Below are 26645 nucleotides of genomic sequence, written 5' to 3' on the forward strand. Positions count from 1 at the left end.
GGCATGATCTATTGGGAAACAGTATATGTGACACGTTTATATACACCTCATGATGTAACACGCATGTATGTGTCCATGTGCTTCTCTCTGAGTGTGTGTACATGCGCTGTGTGTGTGTGCGCTGTGTGTGTGTGTGTGTGAGAGAGATTCAGAACATCTCTAGAATGTTGGTGACAGGTAAATCCATGGTCTAGAGTTTTATTACCTGCTCTGTCAGCAGAGGGGGGTATCTCATCCTAACCAAAACAAACATTAAATCCCCTCTTAGTAATCAAAGCTCTGACAGGTTAGTGGGGTGGGGGGGTCAGTAGTCATACTCTGAGACGCTTCATGAATACTACCCATAATAGTCAGTAAATGAGCTGAGATTTGATTTACTTTTGTCGCCATCTAGTGGTTGAAATCCTTCAGCTTCCGCCAGGTGGCGGAAGTCAGCAAACCGCAGGTCGACAACGTGTCACGTTCCGTCTGTCAATGTAGAAGAAGAGAATGACGCATGCGCATTTCACTTCGGGACGTAATATTTGAAAGTTGTTGGTATTTTCCGAGTTGGATGATCAATCTTTGAAAAAAAAAACATCAGGTAAGTTTTCTCGCAACACTTGTACAAATTAATTTCTAGCTGTTTGATATGATTATTATCAGTTTTTTTCCGCAGCTTCTATCCACAACTTTCAGTGTTTGCAAGCTAGCCGCTAGTTAGCTACCGTTAGCTAGCTACCTCGGTACTGCCCCAGTATCCACATATAGGTTACCCTTCTTGTCTGTGCAGTAAGCAATGTACAGCCTTCCCTATGGATCTCAGGTCTATGAAATGGGTTATCAGCCTACTCACTGACACCTACAGAACACAGTAGTACAAAAAAAAATTATGAAATGTATGTATTCACTACTGTAAGTCGCTCTAGATAAGAGCGTCTGCTAAATGACTAAAATGTAAATGTACCCCATTTCATGGACCCAAGATACATAGGGAAGGCTGTACATTTTCAATATGAATTTCAATACGCAAAAATGGGATGTATTGTGAGGTTATTTCCCACAGTTTAAGTTCCCTAATATGAGATACGACGCAAATATTTGTGTTAAACTTCAGAATTGTAATCTGGGTGTCACCAAGTACACTGATACCCGAATCCATGGACCCAAGAACCATAGGTAAAGCTGTACATTACGATATAAGTATGCCCCCACTATAATTCTGTAGTCTAATACACCCACAAATCAACAATCAACAAAACTGATTAAAAAAAAAAAAATTGTGTAAAAGGATTGTCTTTTGTTTAATTTATATAACAGTATTCCAACCTTGTTTAGCATTATCTAGACCAAATATGGCATGATTACACTATTTGTATCCATTTGAATCACTTTCAATGGGGGACCTGAAGGCGAAACACAAATTCCACTATTGTGTCTTCTCCTTATTGTGGCTAGCTTCACACAGGTCCTTTTCTTCCCGATAGCGATATCATTTAGGTTTACGAGTGTTTTAAAGATGCATCTTTCCTACAAGGGCATTTCCCCAAACTCCATGGAGAGAGTCGTTGAAGGATGTGTCGATACTGACAGGATGGAAAGAAAGGCAGCACTTTCTCCATTCAAATGTTACCTTTGCATTAGAATTGTTCCACTATACTGAGGATGGATCAGCTCCTACAGAGATACAGTATTATCACCTATGACTGCAAATATTGAGGCGAAGTATTGTAATGCTTATCCTATAATGCACTAAATCACGATTTAGCACGTCAACCTTTGCGCACATGTTACACATCATGAAATATATTGAGACAAAAAATTTGACAGTAGCCTACAATTAGCAAAATATAACTCAATACGATTTAAATATATAGGCTAAAAGCCTGTATTGTGTGTATCTTTTAATGCAGATATATTTTTTTAACCGTTCGCTTGTTTGTAACAATTGCAAAGTCATTGGCAACTTAGTATTTGTAGTCAACTTCGTCAGAGAGGAAGAAGCAAAGCGAGACGGTTCACTCTCACAGCTCGCCAAAATCTGTCCAAAATAAGCACAATGGGTTTCTATGTGCATGGAGTCAAGGAATCAATTATTTTGCAGTCAGCGAAGTCCTGTATGCAGTACTTTCAGAAGTTAAATGAGAAGGAAATACAAACTTTGTGGAAGAATTCAGGTACAGTAATGTAGGACAGATCAGTAGTGGTAGTACAGGTCAGTAATGCTTAGCCATCTGAAAGGGACACACCATGAGACCCAAACCGTTGCTGGCAGCAGTGCAGTTGCGTTGTGAATTCACATCATTAAAAAATAAATAAATGGCTGTTTAAATGTTTTAAAAAAAAAATCAATTTGTCACATCCCTAGTCGGAAGAAGTTTGGTCTGAATTGGGTGTTTGGTAGTATATTTACAAAATATTATCTGAATTCTATAAATTAAAATGGCCAATGTGAATCAGTGAGCTTAATTTCCCCAAGATAACATTTCATTTCCACAAAAGAAAGTTTCAGAAATGCCAATCTTATGTGTTTCTAACAACAGAAACAATTTCAGAACAATCTAAACAATAGCTTGCTGAAATGACATGTAACAACAGTGTTTTTTTTATTTATTTTTTCCACGTACATATCTAATTTTCAATCGTTTCTTATCCAAATGACATATACCTGTAAAACCATGTTAGGTCATTGACCTACCCATTAGAATTGCCATTTTCCATTGCACTGATTTATACATTACTATTTCCTACTATTTCGTGTTAATTTCAATAGATCACTGTCCTGATGAGCTACAGGTCTACAGACAGGTGTTGTGGGGTTGTTTTTTAAATATGTATCCTTTTACAGCTGTGGTAATTTATTCAGATCAAATGTTCTATAGCTCTACATCCAGATGGCTTTGAACTCCTAATACTGAAAAATATTTTCAATATTGCACTTTCCTTTTTAATATACCTTCCACCAGGTGGAGCCATTGAGCACATGAGCTCTTACCCTGTGGGTCTGTATTTTAAATGTTATATTACCTTTATTTTACTAGGCAAGTCATTTAAGAACAAATTCTTATTGGGGCGGCAGGTATTCTAGTGGTTAGAGCGTTGGGCCAGTAACCGAAAGGTTGCAAGATCGAATCCCCGAGCTGACAAGGTAAAAATCTGTTGTTCTGCCCCCTGAACAAGGCAGTTAACCCACTGTTCCCCGGGCACTGAAAACGTGGATGTCGATTAAGGCAGCCCCCCCTGCACCTCTCTGATTCAGAGGGGTTGGGTTAAATGCAGAAGACATATTTCAGTTGAATACATTGTTGTACAACTGACAAGGTGTCTCCCTTTCCCAATATCTAAAATCCATCCATATTATTGAAACTGCAGTTATTTTGTACTTTTCCTATAGGCTCCTTCAACCATGTCGTCCAGATTAGGAGGTAGGTCCTCTCCCATCTCCCCTGTCCTGTTCCTGACGGTAGACGGTGAACCCATGCGATTCTTCCTGCGTCCCGGCCCCACCAAGGTTTACCTGCAGCCCATCATCAAGGCAGGCGGAGGCCTGGTGTGCAGGGCCCAGGAGCCTGGGGCTTTCCTACTGATAGACCCAGAGGAGATGGGGTCCGTAACGGGTTCGGCAGCCCACTGGTACGTGTCCACCCAGTACATCCGGGACTGTATGGAGAAGAACCTGCAGCTGGAGGTGGAGGATTATCGCTTCAAGCCTGACAGCGTAAAGGTAACTTGATATAGAGAAGGGTTCTCCCCAGGATATAGAGAAGGGTTCTCCCCAGGATATAGAGAAGGGTTCTCCCCAGGATATAGAGAAGGGTTCTCCGCAGGATATAGAGAAGGGTTCTCCCCAGGATATAGAGAAGGGTTCTCCCCAGGATATAGAGAAGGGTTCTCCCCAGGATATAGAGAAGGGTTCTCCCCAGGATATAGAGAAGGGTTCTCCACAGGATATAGAGAAGGGTTCTCCCCAGGATATAGAGAAGGGTTCTCCCCAGGATATAGAGAAGGGTTCTCCACAGGATTTTTTTAACAAGGTGGTGGGTGGGGGAGGGGGGATGCCGTAATTTACAGTGAGCTCCAAAAATATTGGGACAGTGACACATTTTGTGTTGGTTTGGCTCTGTACTTCAGTACTTTGGATGATAAAATTACTGAGGTTAAATTGCTGACTTATTTGATAGTATTTCCATCCATAGTCATAGTCCCCCCCCATTTTAGGGGACCAAAAGTATTAGGACAAATTCACTTATGTGTATTAAAGTACTCAAAAGTTTAGTATTTGGTCCCATATTCATAGCATACAATGACTACATCAAGCTGGTGACTGTACAAACTTGTTGGATGCATTTGCTGTTTGTTTTGAAGTTTTGTTTCAATAGAAATTCATTGTAAATAATGTATTATGCCATTTTCTATTTTAAGAATAGAATACGTTTCTAAACACTAATACATTAACGTGGATGCTACCATGGTTACGGATAGTCCTGAATGAATCGTCAATAATGATGAGTGACAAAGTTACAGACACAAATATCATACCCCCCAAGGACATGCTAACGTCTCACCATTATAATAACAGGGGAGGTTAGCATTTTATATCATACCCCCAAGGACATGCTAACGTCTCACCATTATAATAACAAGGGAGGTTAGCATTTTATATCATACCCCCAAGACATGCTAACCTCTCACCATTACAATAACAGGGAGGGGTTAGCATTTTATATCACACCACCAAGGACATGCTAACCTCTCACCATTACAATAACAGGGGAGGGGTTAGCATTTTATATCATACCCCCAAGACATGCTAACCTCTCACCATTACAATAACAGGGAGGGGTTAGCATTTTATATCATACCTCCAAGACATGCAAACCTCTCACCATTACAATAACAGGGGAGGTTAGCATTTTATATCATAGCCCCAAGACATGCTAACCTCTCACCATTATAATAACAGGGGAGGTTAGCATTTTATATCATACCCCCAAGACATGCTAACCTCTCACCATTACAATAACAGGGGAGGTTAGCATTTTATATCATACCACCAAGACATGCTAACCTCTCACCATTACAATAACAGGGAGGGGTTAGCATTTTATATCATAACCCCAAGGACATGCTAACCTCTCACCATTACAATAACAGGGGAGGTTAGCATTTTATATCATAGCCCCAAGACATGCTAACCTCTCACCATTATAATAACAGGGGAGGTTAGCATTTTATATCATACCCCCAAGACATGCTAACCTCTCACCATTACAATAACAGGGGAGGTTAGCATTTTATATCATACCACCAAGACATGCTAACCTCTCACCATTACAATAACAGGGAGGGGTTAGCATTTTATATCATAACCCCAAGGACATGCTAACCTCTCACCATTACAATAACAGGGGAGGTTAGCATTTTATATCATACCCCCAAGACATGCTAACCTCTCCCCATTACAATAACAGGGGAGGTTAGCATTTTATATCATACCCCCAAGACATGCTAACCTCTCACCATTACAATAACAGGGAGGGGTTAGCATTTTATATCATAACCCCAAGGACATGCTAACCTCTCACCATTACAATAACAGGGGAGGTTAGCATTTTATATCATACCCCCAAGACATGCTAACCTCTCACCATTATAATAACAGGGGAGGTTAGCATTTTATATCATACCCCCAAGACATGCTAACCTCTCACCATTATAATAACAGGGGAGGTTAGCATTTTATATCATACCACCAAGACATGCTAACCTCTCCCCATTACAATAACAGGGGAGGTTAGCATTTTATATCATACCCCCAAGACATGCTAACCTCTCACCATTACAATAACAGGGAGGGGTTAGCATTTTATATCATAACCCCAAGGACATGCTAACCTCTCACCATTACAATAACAGGGGAGGTTAGCATTTTATATCATACCCCCAAGACATGCTAACCTCTCACCATTATAATAACAGGGGAGGTTAGCATTTTATATCATACCCCCAAGACATGCTAACCTCTCACCATTATAATAACAGGGGAGGTTAGCATTTTATATCATACCACCAAGACATGCTAACCTCTCACCATTATAATAACAGGGGAGGTTAGCATTTTATATCATACCACCAAGACATGCTAACCTCTCACCATTATAATAACAGGGGAGGTTAGCATTTTATATCATACCACCAAGACATGCTAACCTCTCACCATTATAATAACAGGGGAGGTTAGCATTTTATATCATACCACCAAGACATGCTAACCTCTCACCATTATAATAACAGGGGAGGTTAGCATTTTATATCATAACCCCAAGACATGCTAACCTCTCACCATTATAATAACAGGGGAGGTTAGCATTTTATATCATACCACCAAAACAATGCTAACCTCTCACCATTACAATAACGGGCGGTTAGCATTTTTGGGCAGGTATGATATTTGTGCGTCTGTAACTTCCTCACTCATCATGATTTACGATTCATTCAGGATTATCCGTAATCATGGTAGCATCCACATTAATGTAGTCGTGTTTAGAAACATATTCTATGACATTCTGCACTTTAACCTCATTGTCATTGCATCATTTAAAAGGGCTGGAGAACAACACAACAACAAAAAAGGTGTCACTGTCCCAATATTTTTGGAACTCAATTGTTGTGTCGTTGTGGAATGACACATGAATAAACTCTCTCCCTGTGTACAGGTGAACGTCCAGACCAGGTCAGCGAAACGGAGCGTAGGCAGCAGGGGACGCATGGGCTACACTCTGGAGGAGGATAAGGCCATTATGACCTACATCTGTGAGCACAAGCGTGAGTCGCGAGGGAACAGGGTATGGCAGGAGATGGCGAAGAAAGGTCTGACCTGTCACAGCTGGCAGTCGATGAAGGACCGCTACCTTAAACAGCTCATTCACAGACAACCTGAGCCTCAGGACCGCAGGGGAAGGAAAACTGTCGCTACTGCTGCTTCGGAGGAGAAAGGAGAGAACTCGTCTGAGAAAGACATCCCACCACAGACCTCTTCACTTCCACAACCTGATATTATTATGCCGTTGGCCCAAGAATCAGACGCCTCAAAGACTTCCTCTGAATCCGAACTCCCTCAGGTATCATCATCAGACACTGGTCTCCAACTCCCACAGATGTCCCCTCAGAAAGACCAGGCTCAGTGCTGTCCTGAAGGACCGGGAACAGAGGAACCAACTGTGGAACCAGAGAGAGATCCCTCGCCCCAGCTAGAGCCACCAGCCCAGTCTGACACTACAACACCCCAGCTGGTCACTTCTAAGAGACTCCACCAGCCCTCTCCTCCTGGGGGCAAACACACACATCCCCAGACTGAGGAGGCAGCGGCCACTCCGTCACTTAAAAGAGCCAGGTTAAATAGTGGAGCAGTGGCGGAGGTCCTGGAGAAAAGGGATTCAGCTGTTACGTCAGGTAGAGTTAGGGTTGAACAACTGATAGGACTACCCCTCTCTCTATAGATCTCTCCACACTCTCTCTCTCTCTCTCTCTCTCTCTCTCTCTCTCTCTGTCTTTGTCTCTCTCTGTTAGCTATAAAAATGTATTTTGTTCTTGCTTCAGGAGAGAAAGCAACAACCTCCAACACGACAGAGGGGCAGCTGGGAAAGAAAAAGTCCACCAAGCGAAAACTGGGCATCCTCGAGAGTGCAGTGAGAGAATTCGAGGGATCAGATGCGGTATGATAATCTGTGACACCTAGGCTAGTTATTACACATGTAGGACCTAGAATAGGGAAGAACCCTGTCGTCCAATCTCTCATGTTTAGGACCTAGAGTCAGGAAGAACCCTCTAGTCCAATCTCTCATGTTTAGGACCTAGAGTCAGGTAGAAACCTGTAGTCCAATCTCTGATGTTTAGGACCTAGAATCAGGAAGAACCCTGTTGTCCAATCTCTGATGTTTAGAATCTAGAGTCAGGAAGAACTCTGGACAGATCGGGAAAACCTGTTCTCACTCATACTGAATACAAAAGCTGACAGTATTTATTGTTTAGCCTATTGAACATGGACCTGTATTAGAATGTCAGTGGGCTCCACTATTTAACCTGGCTCTTTTAAGTGACATGGTGGCTGCTGCTGCCTCAGTCTGGGGATGTGTGTGTTTGCCCCCAGGAGGAGAGGGCTGGTGGAGTCTCTTAGTGCACAATGTAGCAAAAGGTTTTGCAACAGAAAATGAAAACAAACATTACTGTCTGTTTGGTTCCTAGTACTGACAGTTGTTTCCCTTTCTTTCCTAGTCAGGGGATGAGGATGACGATGAAACTCCAGACCTGGCTGAGATTGCTGGCCCTCCCCCTGCACCAGTCCCAGGACCAGGCCGGGAGACCCAGACACCAGTAGCTGCCCCCCAGACAGAGAATAGCTCTGCTCAGATACAGCCCCAGTCTGCTGCCCGAGAGAAGAGCGCAGAGACCCAGCCTGAGGGCCAACTACCTGAGGCCAGTGGTCCCCAGTGGGGGTCGGTCCCAAATGCACCTGCAACGAGTATCCATGTCCCGAAAGAACCTGCTATCCCGTCCACTTCTAGAGTTCCTCACCTGTTCCTGTTTGAGCGTGACTCCCAACAGGTAAGAAGGAGCAGACTCCATTGAGGTTTTTCAATAACTTTTTTAGCTTCAGTGATGCTGTTTTTATTAAACATTGTGTTTTTGGTTCTTTTCCCTTTTACTGTTTCTTGTTTGCTTTTACTTCTTATTATATAACTGTAAAATGTGCAGCGATTTATTTATTTATTTTTTAAATGCTTTGATTTGTTTTGATCCGATTTGAGGCGGAGGAAGAGGAGCAGCCCTTTACCCAACTCCAGCTCCAGGAGGCCAAGCAGCTGGTCCTCAGCCTGATGAGGGAATCCAAACTGGGGCTGGTCGCTGTCACCAAGGCACTCCTGAAAAACAGTGGAGATGTCTCCGCTGCCCTGAGAGACCCACTGATGATGCCTATCGTAGGTAGGTAACCCAGTGACTAAGGAGGTGGCGGTAAAGTTGCCTGTTTGAGTCCCAGATTGGGGAAAAAATGATGGTGATTTGATCTGAAAGGCTGCTGGGTTCAAATCCCCAAAAAACATTGAGCAAGGCATTTAACCCATAACATGCGCTCTATCCAGGTTCGCTTCACTGTGGTTTGACCCTGTGTTTCTCTTACCTGTGTATGCTATGTAGGTATAGCGGGGGAGGGGGGGTTAATGAACAGAAGACAGGTATTGTTCACTGTAACATATGAACACTAAAGGTATATTCTATTATTGTAGGGAACAGGGTCCGGCAGGGCCCTCGATGGGAACGTCATGACGACCGCCTGCTGCTGTCAGCTGATCCTTCAGAACTCCAGAAAAAGTTTGGGGAAGAGGGAGTGGCCAAGAGGATGGCTTTCCTCGATGCAGAGTGACACTGGGGGGGGGGGTTCAATAGTATGCGACGTTGTGAGACGGTTTGTTCTGAACAACACGTTTCCACCCCAAAACAATGATACGCACCGTTCTTTAACATTCTTTGAGGTATGATTGCTCCCGTTTGGTCGGTGTGGCCTGATCAATATGGGTTCGGCATTACCGTTTTAAATCGCAAGATTTCATGCAGCCAGCACACCATAAACAATCGCACTTCTGGGCTAACAATAATTACAATGTTGTTTCCTACTGAACGCGTTCCTGTGTTGTATTAACCAAATAGATAAAAACAGGAAGGACGACCTTAGCCCTTGATCATGACTGGCATTTCTATTCTATTATAAAATAAGAGTCCTTGGACAAAGGTGTCTTCTGTACGGGAGAGTTTTATTAAGAGCCGCGACGCTCGGTCTGAACATTTAACATGCATCGTTTGCGGTACGGTTTTGGAAGCATAAGGACTTTATCTTTCATATCAGCAAGAAGGCAAAATTGATACACACCTTTTATAGGGTTAAGGTTCCCACACGGCCGTATTTCCATGTTACAGCACTAGTTTAGGGAAAACATACGGAAGACAGAGTGCTAATTAGTTATCTGCGTCTCCGAACACCTGTGTGTAAATGGAAGATGACAAACATGTTGTCACTGAAAAATACTGTCGGCTGCAACTGTGTTAAAACAGTGTTATTTTGCATTTGTGAAATTATTTTGATGTGATATGAAAGTAGAGAACTTTATTTTTCTATAACCGTACTGCAATTGAGAATCGATTCATGTTTAGTTGGAGTATTTGGCTGTTTTGTCTTCCAGAGCCATTTCACCTCTAAACAGAACATGTAATGCCATTGGACCATAAGGAATAACATTGGGCTCCTTTAGTCTATTGTTGTCCAATAAGAATAATAGTTATCAAAGTGTTATACAATTTTAAATCGTTGTCTTTCTTGACTCTGACATGAAATATTCGTTTTTATTTTTATTGATTGTGGATCCTAATATGACTGTACAGTATGTGCTTCAGGAAATGCGTGTATTGTGTATTTTGAAATTGCGAAATTATTTTTGATGTGATATGAAAGTAGTGGGATTTATTTTTCTGGAACCGTACCGCAATTGAGAATCGATTCACGTTTAGATGGAGTATTTGGCTGTTTTGGTTTCCAGAGCCACTTCACCTTTAACAGAACATGTAAGGTCCTTGGACTAAGGAGTAACATTGGGCTCATTATAGTCAGTCCATTATTGGGCTAGGAAATGCCATGTCCCATGTAAGATAGTACATTTTAACTTGTAATATTTAAACTTTTGTAATGTGTCTGTTTGGAATTCAAAATGTGCTATTTTTTTTGCAATAGTAAACATGCTACATATGTGAAATATACTGTATGCATATGATGATTTGTGACAATCTGCCATTGTAATAAAATAACTGATGTAATTCGCTTCATAAGTAATCTAATTTGCTTAATTCCTGCAGCCAATTTAGTGATAATATGCATTTTGAGAATATTTAGTAGCTTGTGCAAAATATATGACAAAAGGCAACAATACAACCATACACAATACATCACACGATGTCATTTTTGGACCACTATTTACTACCCCGACTGAATATATCTCATCAGCCCATTCGCGTTCTGCAATGAGATCTATTTTGGACCAGCTGGTATTCCGTAACTTCGAATCGCTTGACAATAATAGGATTGTTAAAAACGTTTAAAGGGGGTGAGTGAGAGTCTGGGTGCATAACCGCACAATTACTGGAAATATTGTCCAAACAAGCATCATTTATATTTCAATACATATATATATATTTTTTGTTGGTGGACATCTTTGAGTTGTTGAAAGGGAACCGGGTAAGTGTTAAACCAGCCACTTAGCAGCTAACGTTAGCAAGCCAATACAGACAGCGGTCCAGCGGAGCGGCAATGATGGCTGTCACTGCCCATGTAACCAAGGGCTGATCGTGCACTGCAAATGCCTGCAAATATAACCGACAACAAAGATCGTTAAATAATCAGAGGCTAACGTACTTTATCAGTGCTGTAGCCAGCCACTCGTTTTTTTTTAATGTTTGCGTATTCACATAGCTACTGTAGCTAGCTATTTTTATTGAGATGTGAGTGTTTTCTGTGCACAACCGCACAATCCTTAGCAACTAGCTAGCAAGCTAACGTTTGCAACCTGGATACAACACTTTGCTAACTAGGTACAATAACTTTATATGTATGGCTAGTCAGTGTGTCATCTATTTGCACTACGGTCGTGATTTGGTTAGCTTAGCTATAACGTATTTTAGTTAGCTAACGTTGCACCAGGCAGTTACTTAGCTTGGCTAGCTAACGTTAGATTTACTATCCATCTCATTGGCTAATCTAACGTTAGCAAGCTAGCTAGCAACAGTAGCCTCTCCTCAGTCTGAAATGTGTTTGCCTTGCGAGTTAGCAAGGTAACGTTAACGAACGTTACTGTAATTGTCTTGTACGGTGTGTCTGCCTACGCCCTATTCTATTCCCTATACACTTACATACCTGCTGTGTACGTACGCGTTGTGTACACTCCAATACACAATTGTATTGCATTGTAGTACAGGTGTAACAGTTGTTGTTTTTCAAAATATGGAGGAAACGTTACTGCTCTTAATTCCACATATGTAACTACCTAGTTAACATAACAAAATTCTCAACTCCATTCCATGCAAAGCTATAACATTGGTAATACGATGTTAACGAACTTAGAGTAGAGCAAATGTTTAGTCACTGTCACCCAGGCGTAGTTCCCAGGAGCCCCTCTTTATGAGAGCATTATTTATGCATTCAGTATGCACGACCCAAATGGCACCCTATTCTCTATAATAGTAGACTCCATTTGCCCATAGCCCTGCCGTCCCTGGTCAAAAGTAGTGCAATATATAGGGAATAGGGTGCCGTTTGAGATGAACTATGTATGTTTTTCTCAGTATGCAACAAGGTGGTTTATTATGAGTGTGTGGTGGTCTTTTCCTAGCCGTGCATGGGTCAACGTCGGCAGGTAACCCCATCTCCTGACCATCCCACTGAGGCAGAATGAGTTCTAAGGGGGGAGGAAGCACAGCTCTGACCCGACGAAACTACAGACTGGCCTCCGACACAGACAAGCCCAAAGTCACAGGTGAGGAGATGGGTGAGCAGGGATGAGACGACAAGGGAGGGAGAGATGGATGGGAAAAAGTCAAGTCAGGTGAGGAGAGGTGGAGCAGGAATGAGAGGAGGAGAGGACAAGGGAGGGAGGGATGGATGCAAGGACAAAAGTCAAGTCAGGTGAGGAGTGGAACGGAGGGAGGAAAAAGGTTTTTAAAGGAGAGGGAGGGAGGGAGGGAGGGATGGATAGATGGTGAAAGGACAGACAGTCGCCTGGTCCCCGATCTGTTTTTGTTGTCATGCCAACTCCCATGGTCATTGTTTCAGGCAAATATGACCATTGGAGTTGACAAGACAGCTGATCAGATACTGTTCTGGAACCAGCCTAGTAGAACTCCATCTTGTTCTCACATTCTTTCCCCATTAGACTTGGTCTCTGCCTTTCTCTTGTTAGAACACTGAGTGGCTCTATTATACGTCAACATATTCTGTCTTGTTTATTGTGGTCGGCACCATTTTCAACAGGTCAAGTTCCTGGTACATTTACTTGGAGGATAAAGGTTATTCTGTTCTCTCTCTCTCCTCTCTCTTCTCTCTCTCTCTCTTCTCTCTCTCTCTTCTCTCTCTCCTCTCTCTCTCTCTCTCTCTCTCTCTCTTCTCTCTCTTCTCTCCTCTCTCTCCTCTCTCTCCTCTCTCTCCTCTCTCTCCTCTGTCTCTCTCTCAGGTATTGTGAATGAGAAATTACTGAGTGACTACCTACACCATGTATTTCCTGCCTCTCACCTTCCACGCCCCCCGCTGGCTTCCCTCAGGTATCTGTCTGACTCTTGTCTACAACTCTTCTGTTCTACCAATGTCTACTACTCTCAGAGGGGGAGGTTTCCCTGGAAAAAGCTTTTTAAATGGAGATTCCCTATTGAGAATGCGTTTTAGTCTAGGATTAGGCTTAATCTGTTTTCTTGGGAAACTGGCCCTTGTAGTGTGTTTACTCTTTGGTTGTGATGCGTGTGCCATAGAAATAAAATCTGTGGTTTCTATGATTCTATTTCTATGGTGTGTGTGTGTGTGTGTGTGTGTGTGTAAGGAAATACGCTACATCAACAGATGCTATTCAGTGTTTATTTCTCTATGACCTTTAGATTTCAGTGATCCTGCAATGTCCCTTAATAACAAACCATATTACCACACATGTGGCATGGTGCCCTTCTTAGTAGCAATCTCAGTTTGCGTCTCAAATGACACCTGGCCTATTCCCTAGGTAGTACACTCCTTTTGACCGTGGGCTCTGGGGCCATATCAAGCGTCTCAGAGTAGGAGTGCTGTTCTAGGATCAGGTACCCCCCCCCCCTCGTCTGTCCATGTCATATAATTAGTTGTGATCAATACGTTTTTTTTTTTTCTGCATCAAAAAGGGGTTTAGGTGGTGGACTTGGCAATGAGCACGTTCGGCCTGTCGGCGTGGCTGAACTAGAGAATTTTAGGCCCCTATTTTGGTGGCATAAATAAATGTTAGAATTTTTATGCCAGTTTTCTGAAATGTTAGACATTTCTCTGTGGAGGAAATGTTGCTGTTTTAAAATATATTTTCTGCAGTTCTATGCATTTTTGCCATGGCTTTTGCTCGAACATAATAACAAAATCAATACTGCTAAATTGATTGTTTTTGGAATTTTCAATTCTCCCTGACTGTTTAACTTCTATTTTTGTAATTGTTAGTTCTCAAAGTTTATATTATAAAAAAACACATATAGGTCAAAAACACACAGGCCAATAATTTCTGTAAAAAAATGTATTTTTTTTACCTTCCAAATTCCGTCGTATCCAATTGGTAGTTAGTCTTGTCTCACCACAGCAACTCACGTACGGATTCGGGAGAGGCGACGGTCGAGAGCCGTGCGTCCTCCGAAATAACCAAACCAAGCTGCACTGCTTCTTTGACACAATACCCACTTAACCCGGAAGCCAGTCTCACCAATGTGTCGGAGGAAACACCGTACACCGAGCAACCGTATCAGTGTGCACTGTGCCCGGCCCACCACAGGAGTCACTAGAGAGCGATGGGACAAGGACACCCCTGCCTGCCAAACCCTCCCCTAACCCGGATGACGCTGGGCCAATTGTGCGCCTCCCCCATGGGTCTCCCGGCAGCGACAGAGCCTGGACTCGAATCCAGAATCTCTAGTTGCACAGGTAGCATAGCGATGCAGGACCTTAGACCACTGCACCACTCGGGAGGCCCACCTAGGTCAATTTCTACATACTTTTTTTTAGTTGTTTAAGTTTACACACTGAAGCATTTTTCCATTCCGAAAATGTGTAATTAAATATAATTTTTTTAACTGTTAGGATAAAGGTGACCCGATTTTTAAAAACGCTTATGCGGCCCGACTAAGGATTTCAATGGTAGAAAAAATCCCTGATCTAAAAGGCAAAACTGATCTTAAATCAGCACTACTACTTAGAGACACTTGATACTTATGGCCCCAGGTCACTGCATAGGGATTAGAGTGACATTTGTGAAGCAACCCCAGTCCTTTTCCAGTTTGTTTTCAAAGCAGCCTAGTAGTGCTATGTTTTATCGAGTGTTAGGATGAAGCAACAGTTTTAGATGTTGAAAGTAACGTTGATGTGTGTTACATCATAGAGGCATGGAGCAACTGATCCATGTCTCCACCGCACTTCAAATAGTAGGTTTTCTTTTCAAGTCTTGTTTTTTTTTAACCTTGCTGAATTGAGTTTGCCTGGCGTAATGGAGCCAATGGATATGGTCCCTCGGCTACCTCATTCCATCAGGCTATCAAGTGAAAGCAAACGCTCCCAAGTAAAAAAAATTATTGGGGGGGAAAACGGATACAGTTTGAACCCATGTGTCCCCATTCCCCAGTAGTCCAGGGGGCTCGGGGTCGGGTTTCACCCCCCACGCCGCGGCTCTATAGATAGGGTATGAAGACAGACCAGGAGGAAAGATGAACTGCCTCTAACACTTCTTGTTGATGAGGATACGTTGGGATGGCTTTTTTGGCTCTTGTTCTCTGGATCCCATTTTGCCAAATGTCCCTCGTAATTCCTGCATAGATAAAGGTTAAATAAGAGAATGTCACGACCAGTGATACACGGGTTCACTCATAACCCACAGTCCCCGTGGTTATATCCGCGGAGCGGTTGTGTCTTGGGTCATGAAATATTGTGTGGATGAAGGGTGGCGGGTGGGTTGAATGAAGAGATAACAACAATACCTTAAACATCCATCCATTTTGTAGTTATTGTATAATGTATCTGCCATTAGAGCCTAATAGGCTATACACGCCAAGGCTTTTGGGAACTTGGGCAGCAAAAGTTAACGTCGATCCACTGAGGCAAGAAGGGCAATGTCTGAGTTGAATTCAATAAGAGAAAAGTTGTGAAATGGAGAGTTGAATACAAAGTGAAGGGAGGGCCAGAACATCATGTTTGGGAAAGAATTTGGTGAAGTGGTAAAAGAGATTGATAGCTGTGTTGGCTGTTTTATGTGTGATTATTGTGAGGCACAAGACGGGGGCTTCCCTTGATGTGCCATATTTGAACTCTGGCCTACTGTTCAGATGGGTTAATTGGAATAGTAAGTTCTATAACCTGTAGTTCTATAACCTCTCACATAGTCTAATATAATATGAACTCCTACAGAATTAAGTATTTATTGATGTAAAATGAGTCCGGAGTGGAGAAATTATTTCTTTCAGCGTCTTGAGAGAATGAATGTGCGGTTAGGGGCCGTCTTTAAAGGTGTTATCTTTATCAGCATCATAAAAGCGGATAGTATTTCAACCACAGTTTGCACCTTTACAGACGGTCCCTATCTTTTTCAGCATCATAAAAGCTGACTTGTTTTTTAACCATATAAAATATGCATCCAAGCCCGAACTGAAATCTTTTCAGAAACACGTTGGGTCGTTTTCACTGCTTTAAATTTCCTTAACTGGTCAAACTAATGTCATTTGGAAATTTAACACAGAAAATTATTCCTGTTTATTAATTATTGTATTTCTAAACGTCTTCTGCACGAGAGAAGCAGAGATGACAGAGAACTTTACCGACGTCAACTGGAATGACGCATTCATCGATTTAAATGACATTATTCTGGTGACCAAGAAGTTTGTCTTATAAGGCAACTGAAGAGAAGCTGCATGTTTCTATTTATAGAGAAGTTGACAAACACATGGCCTACCAAAATGTCTGAAGTTATCAGCAGAAACATAGCTTATCTAAATAAGGATTTAAAAAACAAATACCACAACCCCGTCTCTGATCATACAGCACATTTTCTATTGGCCTGTTTGGGGGTTAATGTCGGATGCAGGCATCAGATTTTCACTTCATAACATAAACCTATATTTGTGTGGTTGCGGATGTGTTATTAGCAATTGAGGGCGGGTGACGGTGAACAAACAGCTGACCTGTGTGCTTACTAAGTTTATAGTGATCTAAATTAGGTGGGACAAAACTTTTTTTCACAGCTCACTTGATAATTAACATGTGAAAAATATGACCATCAAACCCTTGACTAGTTGAATCAGGTGTGACAGTTCAGGGCTACAATAACACTGAAACATCTGGAGGGTCTCTGTGGAAAGGTTTCACTAATACTTTTACAGAACGACCTACAATAAGTACCTTGGACAAAAAAATATTGTGTACGGAACTCGTCAGAAATACACTTTTGAAAGAATCTAAGCTGTCTTCCGGAACCTTCCTTTACATTCAACCACAAACCAATAAAACAACTATAAACCACTATAAGGCCAAGTAGGGGGTGAATGTTGTCTAATGGTTGTTTTTCCATCCTTAGGAAACCTCTTGGCTTCCAGGACCTGGGGGCTCATCTGGAGAGGCTGCTAACTGAGGGAGAGCCTACTGAGGACACCAGAGGTGTACACACACACACACACACACACACACTATTCTACTGAGGACACCAGACCCATATGTTCATAAAGCTATCAGTTTGTGTTTATGGTGTGAAGACTATTGTCCTCTCCACCCTAGCCGGTGGCATTTATTTATGAAGTAATTGGATATTGGATTGCAATTAACCATCCCCCCCAAAAAATGAACACATATGGAATCATGTAGTAACCAAAAAAAGTGTTAAACAAATCAAAATATATTTTAGATTTTTCTAAGTAGCCACCGTTTGCCTTAATGACAGCTTTGCGTTCTCTCAACCAGGTTGAATGCTTTTCCAACAATCTTGAAGGAGTTCCCACATATGCTGAGCACTTGTTGGCTGCTTGTCCTTCACTCTGCGGTCCAACTCATCCCAAACCATCTCAATTAGGTTGTCAGGTGATTGTGGAGTCCAGGTCATCTGATGCAGCACTCCATCACTCTCCTTCTTGGTCAAATAGCCCTTACACAGCCTGGAGGTGTGTTGGGTTATTGTCCTGTTGAAAAACAAATGGTAGTCCCACTAAGCACAAACCAGATGGATGGTGTATCACTACAGAATGCTGTGGTAGCCATGCTGGTTAAGTGTGCCTTGAATTCTAAACAAATCAGCGTCACCAGCAAAGCACCATCACACCTCCTCCTCCATGCTTCACGGTGGGAACCACAGATGCGGAGATCATCTGTTTACCTACTCTGCGTCTCACAAAGACAAGCTTTCCACCGGTATAATGTCCATTGCTCGTGTTTCTTGGCCCAAGCAAGTCTCTTCTTTTTATTGATGTCTTTTAGTAGTGGTTTCTTTGCAGCAATTTGACCTTGAAGGCCTGATTCACTCAATCTCCTCTGAACAGTTGATGTTGAGATGCATTTGTTACTTGAACTCTGTGTGGTGCAGTTAATTGCCAATTTCAAAGGCTGGAAACTAATGAATTTATCCTCTGCAGCCGATGTAACTCTGGGTCTTCCTTTCTTGTGGCGGTCCTCATGAGACCCAGTTTCATCATAGCGCTTGATGGTTTTTGCAAATGCTCTTGAAGAAACTTTGAAAGTTCTTAATGTTTCTGCATTGACTGACCTTCATGTCTTAAAGTAATGATGGACTGTTGTTTCTCTTTGCTTATTTGAGCTGTTCTTGTCATTATATGGACTTGGTCTTTTACCAAATAGTGCTATATTCTGTTTACCAGCCCTACTTTGTCACAACACAACTGCTTGGCTCAAACGCGTTAATAAGGAAAGAAATTCAATTATAATTTTTTTTTTAAAGGCACACCTGTTAATTGAAATGCATTCCAGGTGACTACCTCATGAAGCTGGCTGAGAGAATGCCAAGTGTGTGCAAAGCTGTCATCCATGCAAAGGGTGGCTACTTTGAATAATCTGAAATATATTTAGATTTGGTATAATATTTTAGTTATTTAATAGATTTGGTGTCTTCAGTATTATTCTACAATGTAGAAAATAGTTTTAAAAAATAAATAAAAACCCTTGAATGAGCAGATGTCAGAACTTTTGACTGGTACTGTGCATGGTCCTCACCAAACTGATACTAGAGCCTGTCCTCGTCCTCCAGATCAGCCAGTGGATGGTTGTCTAGGTCCTCTGACCGTGGTCCTGGATCACACCAGTGGCTTCGAGGGCCTCCTGTTTGTGGATGATGATCTGCTGGGGGTGAGAAACATAGCATTGGGGTTGAGCTCAGTGGATAGAGCATGGCGCTTGCAACGCCAGGGTTATGGGTTCCCGAAATCCCACAGGGGGGAGGGGACCATTATGAAAATGTATGCTCTCACTTCTGTAAGTTGCTCTGGATAAGAGTGTCTGCTAAATGATAAAATGGTTAGATTTACTAGAATTTTAGAATACGTTTGCTAGAATTTTAGAATATGTTTGCTAGAATTTTAGAATACGTTTGCTAGAATTTTAGAATACGTTTGCTAGAATTTTAGAATACGTTTGCTAGAATTTTAGAATACGTTTCAACTCGAAGTGATCTAGAATAATTTTTATGTTGTACTTAAACATCTGTTTCTGATTTCCCCCCCCCCCCTCCATATGTTGTCACTGTTTGGTCATTGTATTCTTTTCTTTCCAGGTCATAGGTCATAGCAATTTCAGTTCCATTAGAGCTACTACCTGTGTATACAGAGGTAAATGCTTCAGAATCAAGACAATTCTACACTATCATACTTTTTACTGAATGTACAGATCTTAATAGTTTTTTAAAAAATCAGACAAATTTCATGTTGGTACAGAAGCATGTCTAACGTTTACTACTGTACCATGGATTCCAGGGAAATGGGCGTACGAGGTGCTGATCTCGTCACAGGGCCTGATGCAGATAGGATGGTGCACTCTGAACTGCAGGTTCAACCAGGAGGTAAGATCGTTCTTAGAACCAGAAACGTATACAGAGGCACTGATAGGGTGGTGCACGGTGACGACCTGGAGGTGCAGTAGGGGCACGGTGACGACCTGGAGGTGCAGTAGGGGCGCAGTGACGACGTGGAGGTGCAGTAGGGGCACGGTGACAACCTGGAGGTGCGGTAGGGGCACGGTGACAACCTGGAGGTGCAGTAGGGGCACGGTGACAACCTGGAGGTGCAGTAGGGGTGCGGTGATGACCTGGAGGTGCAGTAGGGGTGCGGTGATGACCTGGAGGTGCAGTAGGGGCACGGTGACAACCTGGAGGTGCAGTAGGGGCACGGTGACGACCTGGAGGTGCAGTAGGGGTGCGGTGACGACCTGGAGGTGCAGTAGGGGCAATAGGGGAACAGGGTGCTCTTACTGATGCACCCCGGAACAACCAACCATCAGGATGGGGCCAGGAGGTTTCCCTGACCATGTGACCTGACCAGGAACAACTCTGGGCCCTAGTTGAAGCAGAGATCGTCTAATATTGTCGCCCCTGATACAGGTTTTGGTTGTAGCCTGTATTTGTTTCTCGCCACTCTCGTCTGTGCTCAAGATATTTGAACCATCAGATGAAATGGTCAGGGTAACCTCGGGGGCCCTAGCTGTTACCTTAAAACTCCTGGGCCCAATGAGGGTCGACCTGTACCATCTTATTCTGTAATTTATTAGGGGGTCAGACATGCTCATTACAAGTTTTAAGTCTATAACTGCATTATATCTGCAGGGCTTTATAGGTATAGCGTTTCTGTAAGGTACACTGATATAAATGCAACAATTTCAAAGATTTGGCCGAGTTAGTTCATATTAGGAAATCAGTCAATTGAAATAAATTAATTACGTCCTAATCTATGGATTTCCCATGACTGGGAACCCTGCATCTGTTGGTCATATCTTAAAAGTATGTGTGAATCAGAAAACCAGTGTCCACCGTTTGCCTCATGCAGTGCGGCACAAATTGCTGGATTTTGACGGGAACTGGAACACCCTGTCATACACATTGATCCAGAGCATCCCAAACTTGCTCAATGGGGTGACATGTCTAGTGAGTATGCAGGCTGTGGAAGAACTGGGACATTTTCAGCTTCCAGGAGTTGTGTACATATCCTTGCGACGTGGGGCCGTGCATTATGCTGAAACATGAGGTGATGGCGGTGGATGAATGGCACCAAAAATGGGCCTCAGAATTTCGTCACAGTATCTATGTGCATTCAAATTGCCATCGATAAAATGCTGTTGTGTTCGTTATCTGTAGCTTAATCCTGCCCATACCATAACCCCACCATGGGGCATTCTGTTCACAATGTTGTCAAATGCTCGCCCACACCTCATCATGCTGTCATGTACTGGCAGTCTGTCATCTGCCGGGACAGTTGTAACCAGGATTCATCTGTGAAGAGCACACTTCTCCAGCGTGCCGGTGGCCATCGAAAGGTGAGCATTTGCCCACTGAAGTATATTACAACGTCGAACTGCATTTGTTCAAGACCCTGGTTAGGACGACGAGCACGCAGATGAGCTTCCCTGAGACGGTTTCTGTTTGTGCAGAAATTCTTTGGTTGTTCGAACACGCAGTTTCATCAGCTGTCCGGGTGGCAGCTGATCCTGCAGGTGAAGAAGCTGGGTGTGGAAGTCCTTGGCTGGTTACACGTGGTCTGCGATTGTACGGCCAGTTAGACATACGGCCAAATTCTTTAAAACAAAGTTTGAGGTGGCTTATAGTAGAGAAGTGAACATTCAATTCTCTGGCAACAGGTTTGGTGGACATTCCTGCAGTCAGCATGCCAATTGCATACTTCCTCTACTTGAGACATCTGTGGCGTTGTGTGACAAAACTGCACATTTTATAGTGGCCTTTTATTGTTCCCAGCACAAGGCGCACCTGTGTAATGATCATGCTCTTTAATCAGTTTATTGATATGTCACAACTGTCAGGTGGATGAATTTAAATTGGCAAAGGAGAAATGCTCACTAACAGGGATGTAAACACATTTTTGCACAATGTGAGCAAAATAAGCTTTTTGTGCATATTGAACATTTCTGGGATCTATTTCAGGTTACATTAAACATGGGACCAACACTTTATATGTTGTGTTCAGCATATGTATTGTCTTTCATCAGGAGGGTGTGTATAGCACAGGAGGTTGGTGGCATCTTAGTTGGGGAGGGGGGAATGGAACCTAACACGTTTTCCATAAGTTTGATTCCATTCCATTCGCTCTGTTCCAACCGTTCTTATGAGCCGTCCTCCCCTCAGCAGCCTCCGCTGGTGTATAGGTGGTACTGTAATGTGTTTTCTCTCTTATCAGGAAGGTGTGGGTGACACTCCAGACTCGTACGCGTACGATGGAAACCGAGTCAGGAAGTGGAACGTAACGACCACTAACTATGGCAAGGTGAAAAGATCACAATGGTTCATCAAGATCAACGTTTTTATTATGGGGTCGTGTGCTAGCTAATGTAATATCCTGACATGTTTTCTTGTTTTGTAGTCATGGGCAGCTGGAGACATAGTGAGCTGTTTGATAGACCTTGACGAGGGAACCATCACATTCTGTCTGTAAGTTATCATAGATTACGGTTTTTTTTTTTCAGCTTGTTTACCGTATTCTCATGTTTTGATATATTGTAAAGTTGTAATTCATTTTGTACAATAGATATTAAAGTAGCTTTTATTCTCTTTAAATTCCCTCTCACAGGAATGGCCAGTCACTGGGCACAGCGTTCAGTAACATTAAGATGGGTCCAGGTGTAGCCTATTTCCCCGCAATCAGCCTGTCCTTTAAAGAGTCTGTAGCGTTCAACTTCGGCAGTCGCCCCCTCAGATACCCTGTAGAGGGCTACCTGCCCCTCCAGAATCCTCCAACTGCAGACCTGCTCAGGGCTCACAAACTGCTAGGTTATATCAAGACAGTCCTGTCTACCACCTTAGACACACAGGTAACATTGAAGGGGGTTATCTGGGATTCAAACATCAACAAAGCGGTCAATTCGCTATTATATTGTTCAACAGCTGAGGGATGGTGTAACCTCACAGGTATTATTGAGTGCTTAATTCTGCTTCATCGCGCATGGTATTTACCAATTGCAATAGTATGAGTAATATGTAAGTGAATAGTGTTTTAAAATGTTGATTTATTAATTTAAGTTACGATTAATTTGTGTTAGACATTTGTGTGTAAATATGTTTCAGAAATCCCCGGTTAGAGGATTAGCTGCTTATTTCCCTTACTCCGGGAATACATTAACCGGGATTCGTTTTTAAAACCATGGAAATTTGTGGAAGTTTCCAGAATTGTTTGGCCATCATATGTCAACCGTTCTCTCCCTTTTGTCTGTTCCCAACAGGAGGTGCTGGAGAAAGACAGTGCCTGTTGGAGCCTACATGGAGAACCCACCATCCTTGTGACTCTGGTACACATCTTCAACTACTTTGCCCCACTTATGGTGAGTGAAGAGTCATGGAACTTGTCTAGTTTTCAATCACGTGTATTTATAAAGCCCTTCTTATATCAGCTGATGTCACAATGTGCTGTACAGAAACCCAGCCTAAAACCCCAAACAGCAAGCAATGCAGGTGTAGAAGCACGGTGACTAGGAAAAACTCCCTAGAAAGACCAAAACCTAGGAAGAAACATAGAGAGGAACCAGGCTATGAAGGGTGGCCAGTCCTCTTCTCCCCTCTCTCCACTGGGATTCTCTGCCTCTTACCCTATTACAGGGGCTGAGTCACTGGCTTACTGGTGCTCTTCCATGCCGTCCCTAGGAGGGGTGCATCACTTGAGTGGGTTGAGTCACTGGAGATTATAACAGAACATGGCCAAGATGTTCAAATGTTCATAGATGACCAGCAACCCGGACAGGAACAGCACGTCAGTGACTCAACCCACTCAAGTGACGCGCCAGTGACTCAGCCCCTATAATAGGGTTAGAGGCAGAGAATCCCAGTGGAGAGAGGGGAGAAGAGGACTGGCCACCCCTCCTAGGGACGGCATGGAAGAGCACCAGTAAGCCAGTGACTCAGCTCCTGTAATAGGGTTAGAGGCAGAGAATCCCAGTGGAGAGAGGGGAACCGGCCAGGCAGAGACAGCAAGGGTGGGTGGTTGCTCCAGTGCCTTTCCGTTCACCTTCACACTCCTGGGCCAGGAATACACTCAATCATAGGACCTACTGAAGAGATGAGTCTTCAATAACGACTTAAAGATCGAGACCGAGTCTGCGTCTCTCACATGGATAGGCAGACCATTCCATAAAAATGGTGCTCTATAGGAGAAAGCCCTGCCTCCAGCTGTTTTCTTAGAAATTCTAGGGACAGTAAGGAGGCCTGCGTCTTGTGACCGTAGCGTACGTGTAGGTATGTACGGCAGGACCAAATCGGAAAGATGGGTAGGAGCAAGCCCATGTAATGCTTTGTAGGTTAGCAGTAAAACCTTGAAATCAGCCCTAGCCTTAGCAGGAAGACAGTGTAGAGAGGCTAGCACTGGAGTAATATGATCACATTTTTGGGTTCTAGACAAGATTCTATCAGCTGTGTTTAGCACTAACTGAAGTTTATTTAGTGCTTTATCCGGGTACCCGAAATGTACAGTTCATTTGTCAGAGGACAAACCATCCACAGAGACAAACTGATATCTTTCCGACAGATAAGATCTAAACCAGGCCAGAACTTGTCCGTGTGGACCAATTTGGGTTTCCAATCTCTCCAAAAGAATGTGGTGATCGATGGTATCAAAAGCAGCACTAAGGTCTTAGAGCACGAGGACAGATGCAGAGCATTGGTCTGACACCATTAAAAGGTCATTTACCACCTTCACAAGTGCAGTGTCAGTGCTATGATGGGGTCTAAAACCAGACTGAAGTGTTTCGTATACATGGTTTGTCTTCAGGAAGGCAGTGAGTTGCTGTGCAACAGCTTTTTCAAATTTTTTGGAGAGGAATGGGAGATTCGATATAGGCCAATCGTTTTTTATATTGTCTCGGTCAAGGTTTGGCTTTTTCAAGAGAGGCTTTATTACCTCCACTTTTAGTAAGTTTGGTACACATCCGGTGGATAGGGAGCCATTTATTATATTCAACATAGGAGGGCCAAGCACAGGAAGCAGCTCTTTCAGTAGTTTAGTTGGAATATGGTCCAGTATGCAGCTTGAAGGTTTAGAGGCCATGATTATTTTCATCAATCTGTGAAGAGATGTAGTATTAAATAACCTGAGTATCTCCCTTGATCCTAGGTCCTGGCAGTGTTGTGCAGACTCAGGACAACTGAGCTTTGGATAAATACGCAGATTTAAACAGGAGTCTGTAATTTGCTTTCAAATGATCTTTTCATCGATGAAGTTCATGAGTTTATCACTGCTGAAGTGAAAGCCATCCTCTCTTGGGGAATGCCGCTTTTTAGTTAGCCTTGCGATAGTATCAAAAAGACATTTTGGATTGTTCTTATTCTCCTCAATTAAGTTGGAAAAATAGGATGATCGAGCTGCAGTGAGAGGGCTCTTCGATACTGCACGGTACTGTCTTTCCAAGATAGTCAGAAGACTTCCAGTTTGGTGTAGCGCCATTTCTGTTCCAATTCTATGGAAGCTTTCTTCAGAGCTCTGGTATTTTCTGTGTACCAGGGAGCTAGTTTCTTATGACAAATGTTTGTTTTTAGGGGTGCGACTGCATCTAGGGTATAACGCAAGGTTAAATTGATTTCCTCAGTTAGGTGGTTCACTTATTTTTGTACTCTGACGTCCTTGGGTAGGTGGAGGGAGTCTGGAAGGGCATCTAGGAATATTTGGGTTGTCCGAGAATTTATAGCATGGCTTTTGATGATCCTTGGTTGGGGTCTGAGCAGATTATTTGTTACGATTGCAAACGTAATAAAATGGTGGTCCGATAGTCCTGGATTATGAAGAAAAACATTAAGATCCAGAACATTTATTCCACGGGACAAAACTAGGTCCAGAGTATGACTGTGGCAGTGGGTAAGTCTGGAGATATGTTGGACAAAACCCACTGAGTCGATGACGGCTCTGAAATCCTTTTGGAGTGGGTCTGTGGACTTTTCCATGTGAATATTAAACTCACCAAAAGTTTGAATAGTATCTGCCATGACTACAAGGTCCGATAGGATTTCAGGGAACTCAGTGAGGAATTCTGTATACGGCCCAAAAGGCCTGTAAACAGTAGCTATAAAAAGTGATTGAGTAGGCTGCATAGATTTCATGACTAGAAGCTCAAAAGACAAAAAAAAAAAAAAAAAAAAACTAAATTGAAATTTGCTTTCGTGAATGTTAGCAACACCTCCGACTTTGCGGGATGCGCGGGGGATATATTCACAAGTGTAACCAGGAGGTGAGGCCTCATTTAACACTGTAAATTCATCAGTCTTAAGCTATTTTTCAGTCAGGCCAATCACATCAAGATTATGATCAGTGATTAGTTCATTGACTATAACTGCCTTTGAAGTGAGGGATCTAACATTAAGTTGCCCTATTTTGAGATGTGAGGTATCACGATCTCTTTCAATAATGACAGGAATGGAGGAGGTCTTTATTCTAGTGAGATTGCTAAAGCGAACGCTGCCGTGTCTAGTTTTGCCCAACCTAGATCGAGGCACAGACACGGTCTCATTGGGGATAGCTGAGCTGACTACACTGATTGTGCTAGTGGCAGACTCCACTAAGCTGGCAGGCTGGCTAACAGCCTGCTGCCTGGCCTGCACCCTATCTCATTATGGAGCTAGGGGAGTTAGAGCCCTGTCTATGTTCGTAGATAAGATGAGAGCACCCCTCCAGCTAGG

General features: G+C 42.9%; 2 protein-coding genes across 3 annotated transcripts in view; both read left to right on the plus strand.

Annotated features, from left to right (window-relative positions):
• Positions 1-456: 456 nt before the first annotated feature.
• Positions 457-10854, plus strand: terf2ip (telomeric repeat binding factor 2, interacting protein). The gene is made up of 7 exons (XM_029692858.1): positions 457-583; positions 3374-3703; positions 6696-7431; positions 7579-7694; positions 8254-8583; positions 8787-8961; positions 9264-10854. Exons 2-7 carry the CDS (start codon positions 3386-3388, stop codon positions 9398-9400), a joined length of 1812 nt encoding a protein of 603 aa, XP_029548718.1. The 5' UTR covers positions 457-583; positions 3374-3385; the 3' UTR covers positions 9401-10854.
• A 224-nt stretch (positions 10855-11078) lies between these two features.
• Positions 11079-26645, plus strand: part of rnf123 (ring finger protein 123) — a 257414-nt gene continuing 241847 nt past the window's right edge. Inside the window, exons 1-11 of one of the 2 annotated variants that reach the window (XM_029692856.1) lie at positions 11079-11260; positions 12411-12554; positions 13248-13335; positions 17349-17428; positions 19023-19120; positions 19545-19599; positions 19744-19829; positions 22171-22257; positions 22354-22421; positions 22561-22801; positions 23210-23308. In XM_029692856.1, coding sequence (XP_029548716.1) covers positions 12470-12554; positions 13248-13335; positions 17349-17428; positions 19023-19120; positions 19545-19599; positions 19744-19829; positions 22171-22257; positions 22354-22421; positions 22561-22801; positions 23210-23308 — 987 coding nt within the window. In that variant the 5' untranslated portion in view covers positions 11079-11260; positions 12411-12469. Of the gene's footprint in view, positions 11261-11458; positions 11614-12410; positions 12555-13247; positions 13336-17348; positions 17429-19022; positions 19121-19544; positions 19600-19743; positions 19830-22170; positions 22258-22353; positions 22422-22560; positions 22802-23209; positions 23309-26645 lie in introns of those variants that run through there. The other variant, XM_029692857.1, reaches the window with a different exon arrangement.

This window comes from Salmo trutta, chromosome 16, assembly GCF_901001165.1.
Source record: "Salmo trutta chromosome 16, fSalTru1.1, whole genome shotgun sequence".
NCBI classification, from domain to species: domain Eukaryota; kingdom Metazoa; phylum Chordata; class Actinopteri; order Salmoniformes; family Salmonidae; genus Salmo; species Salmo trutta.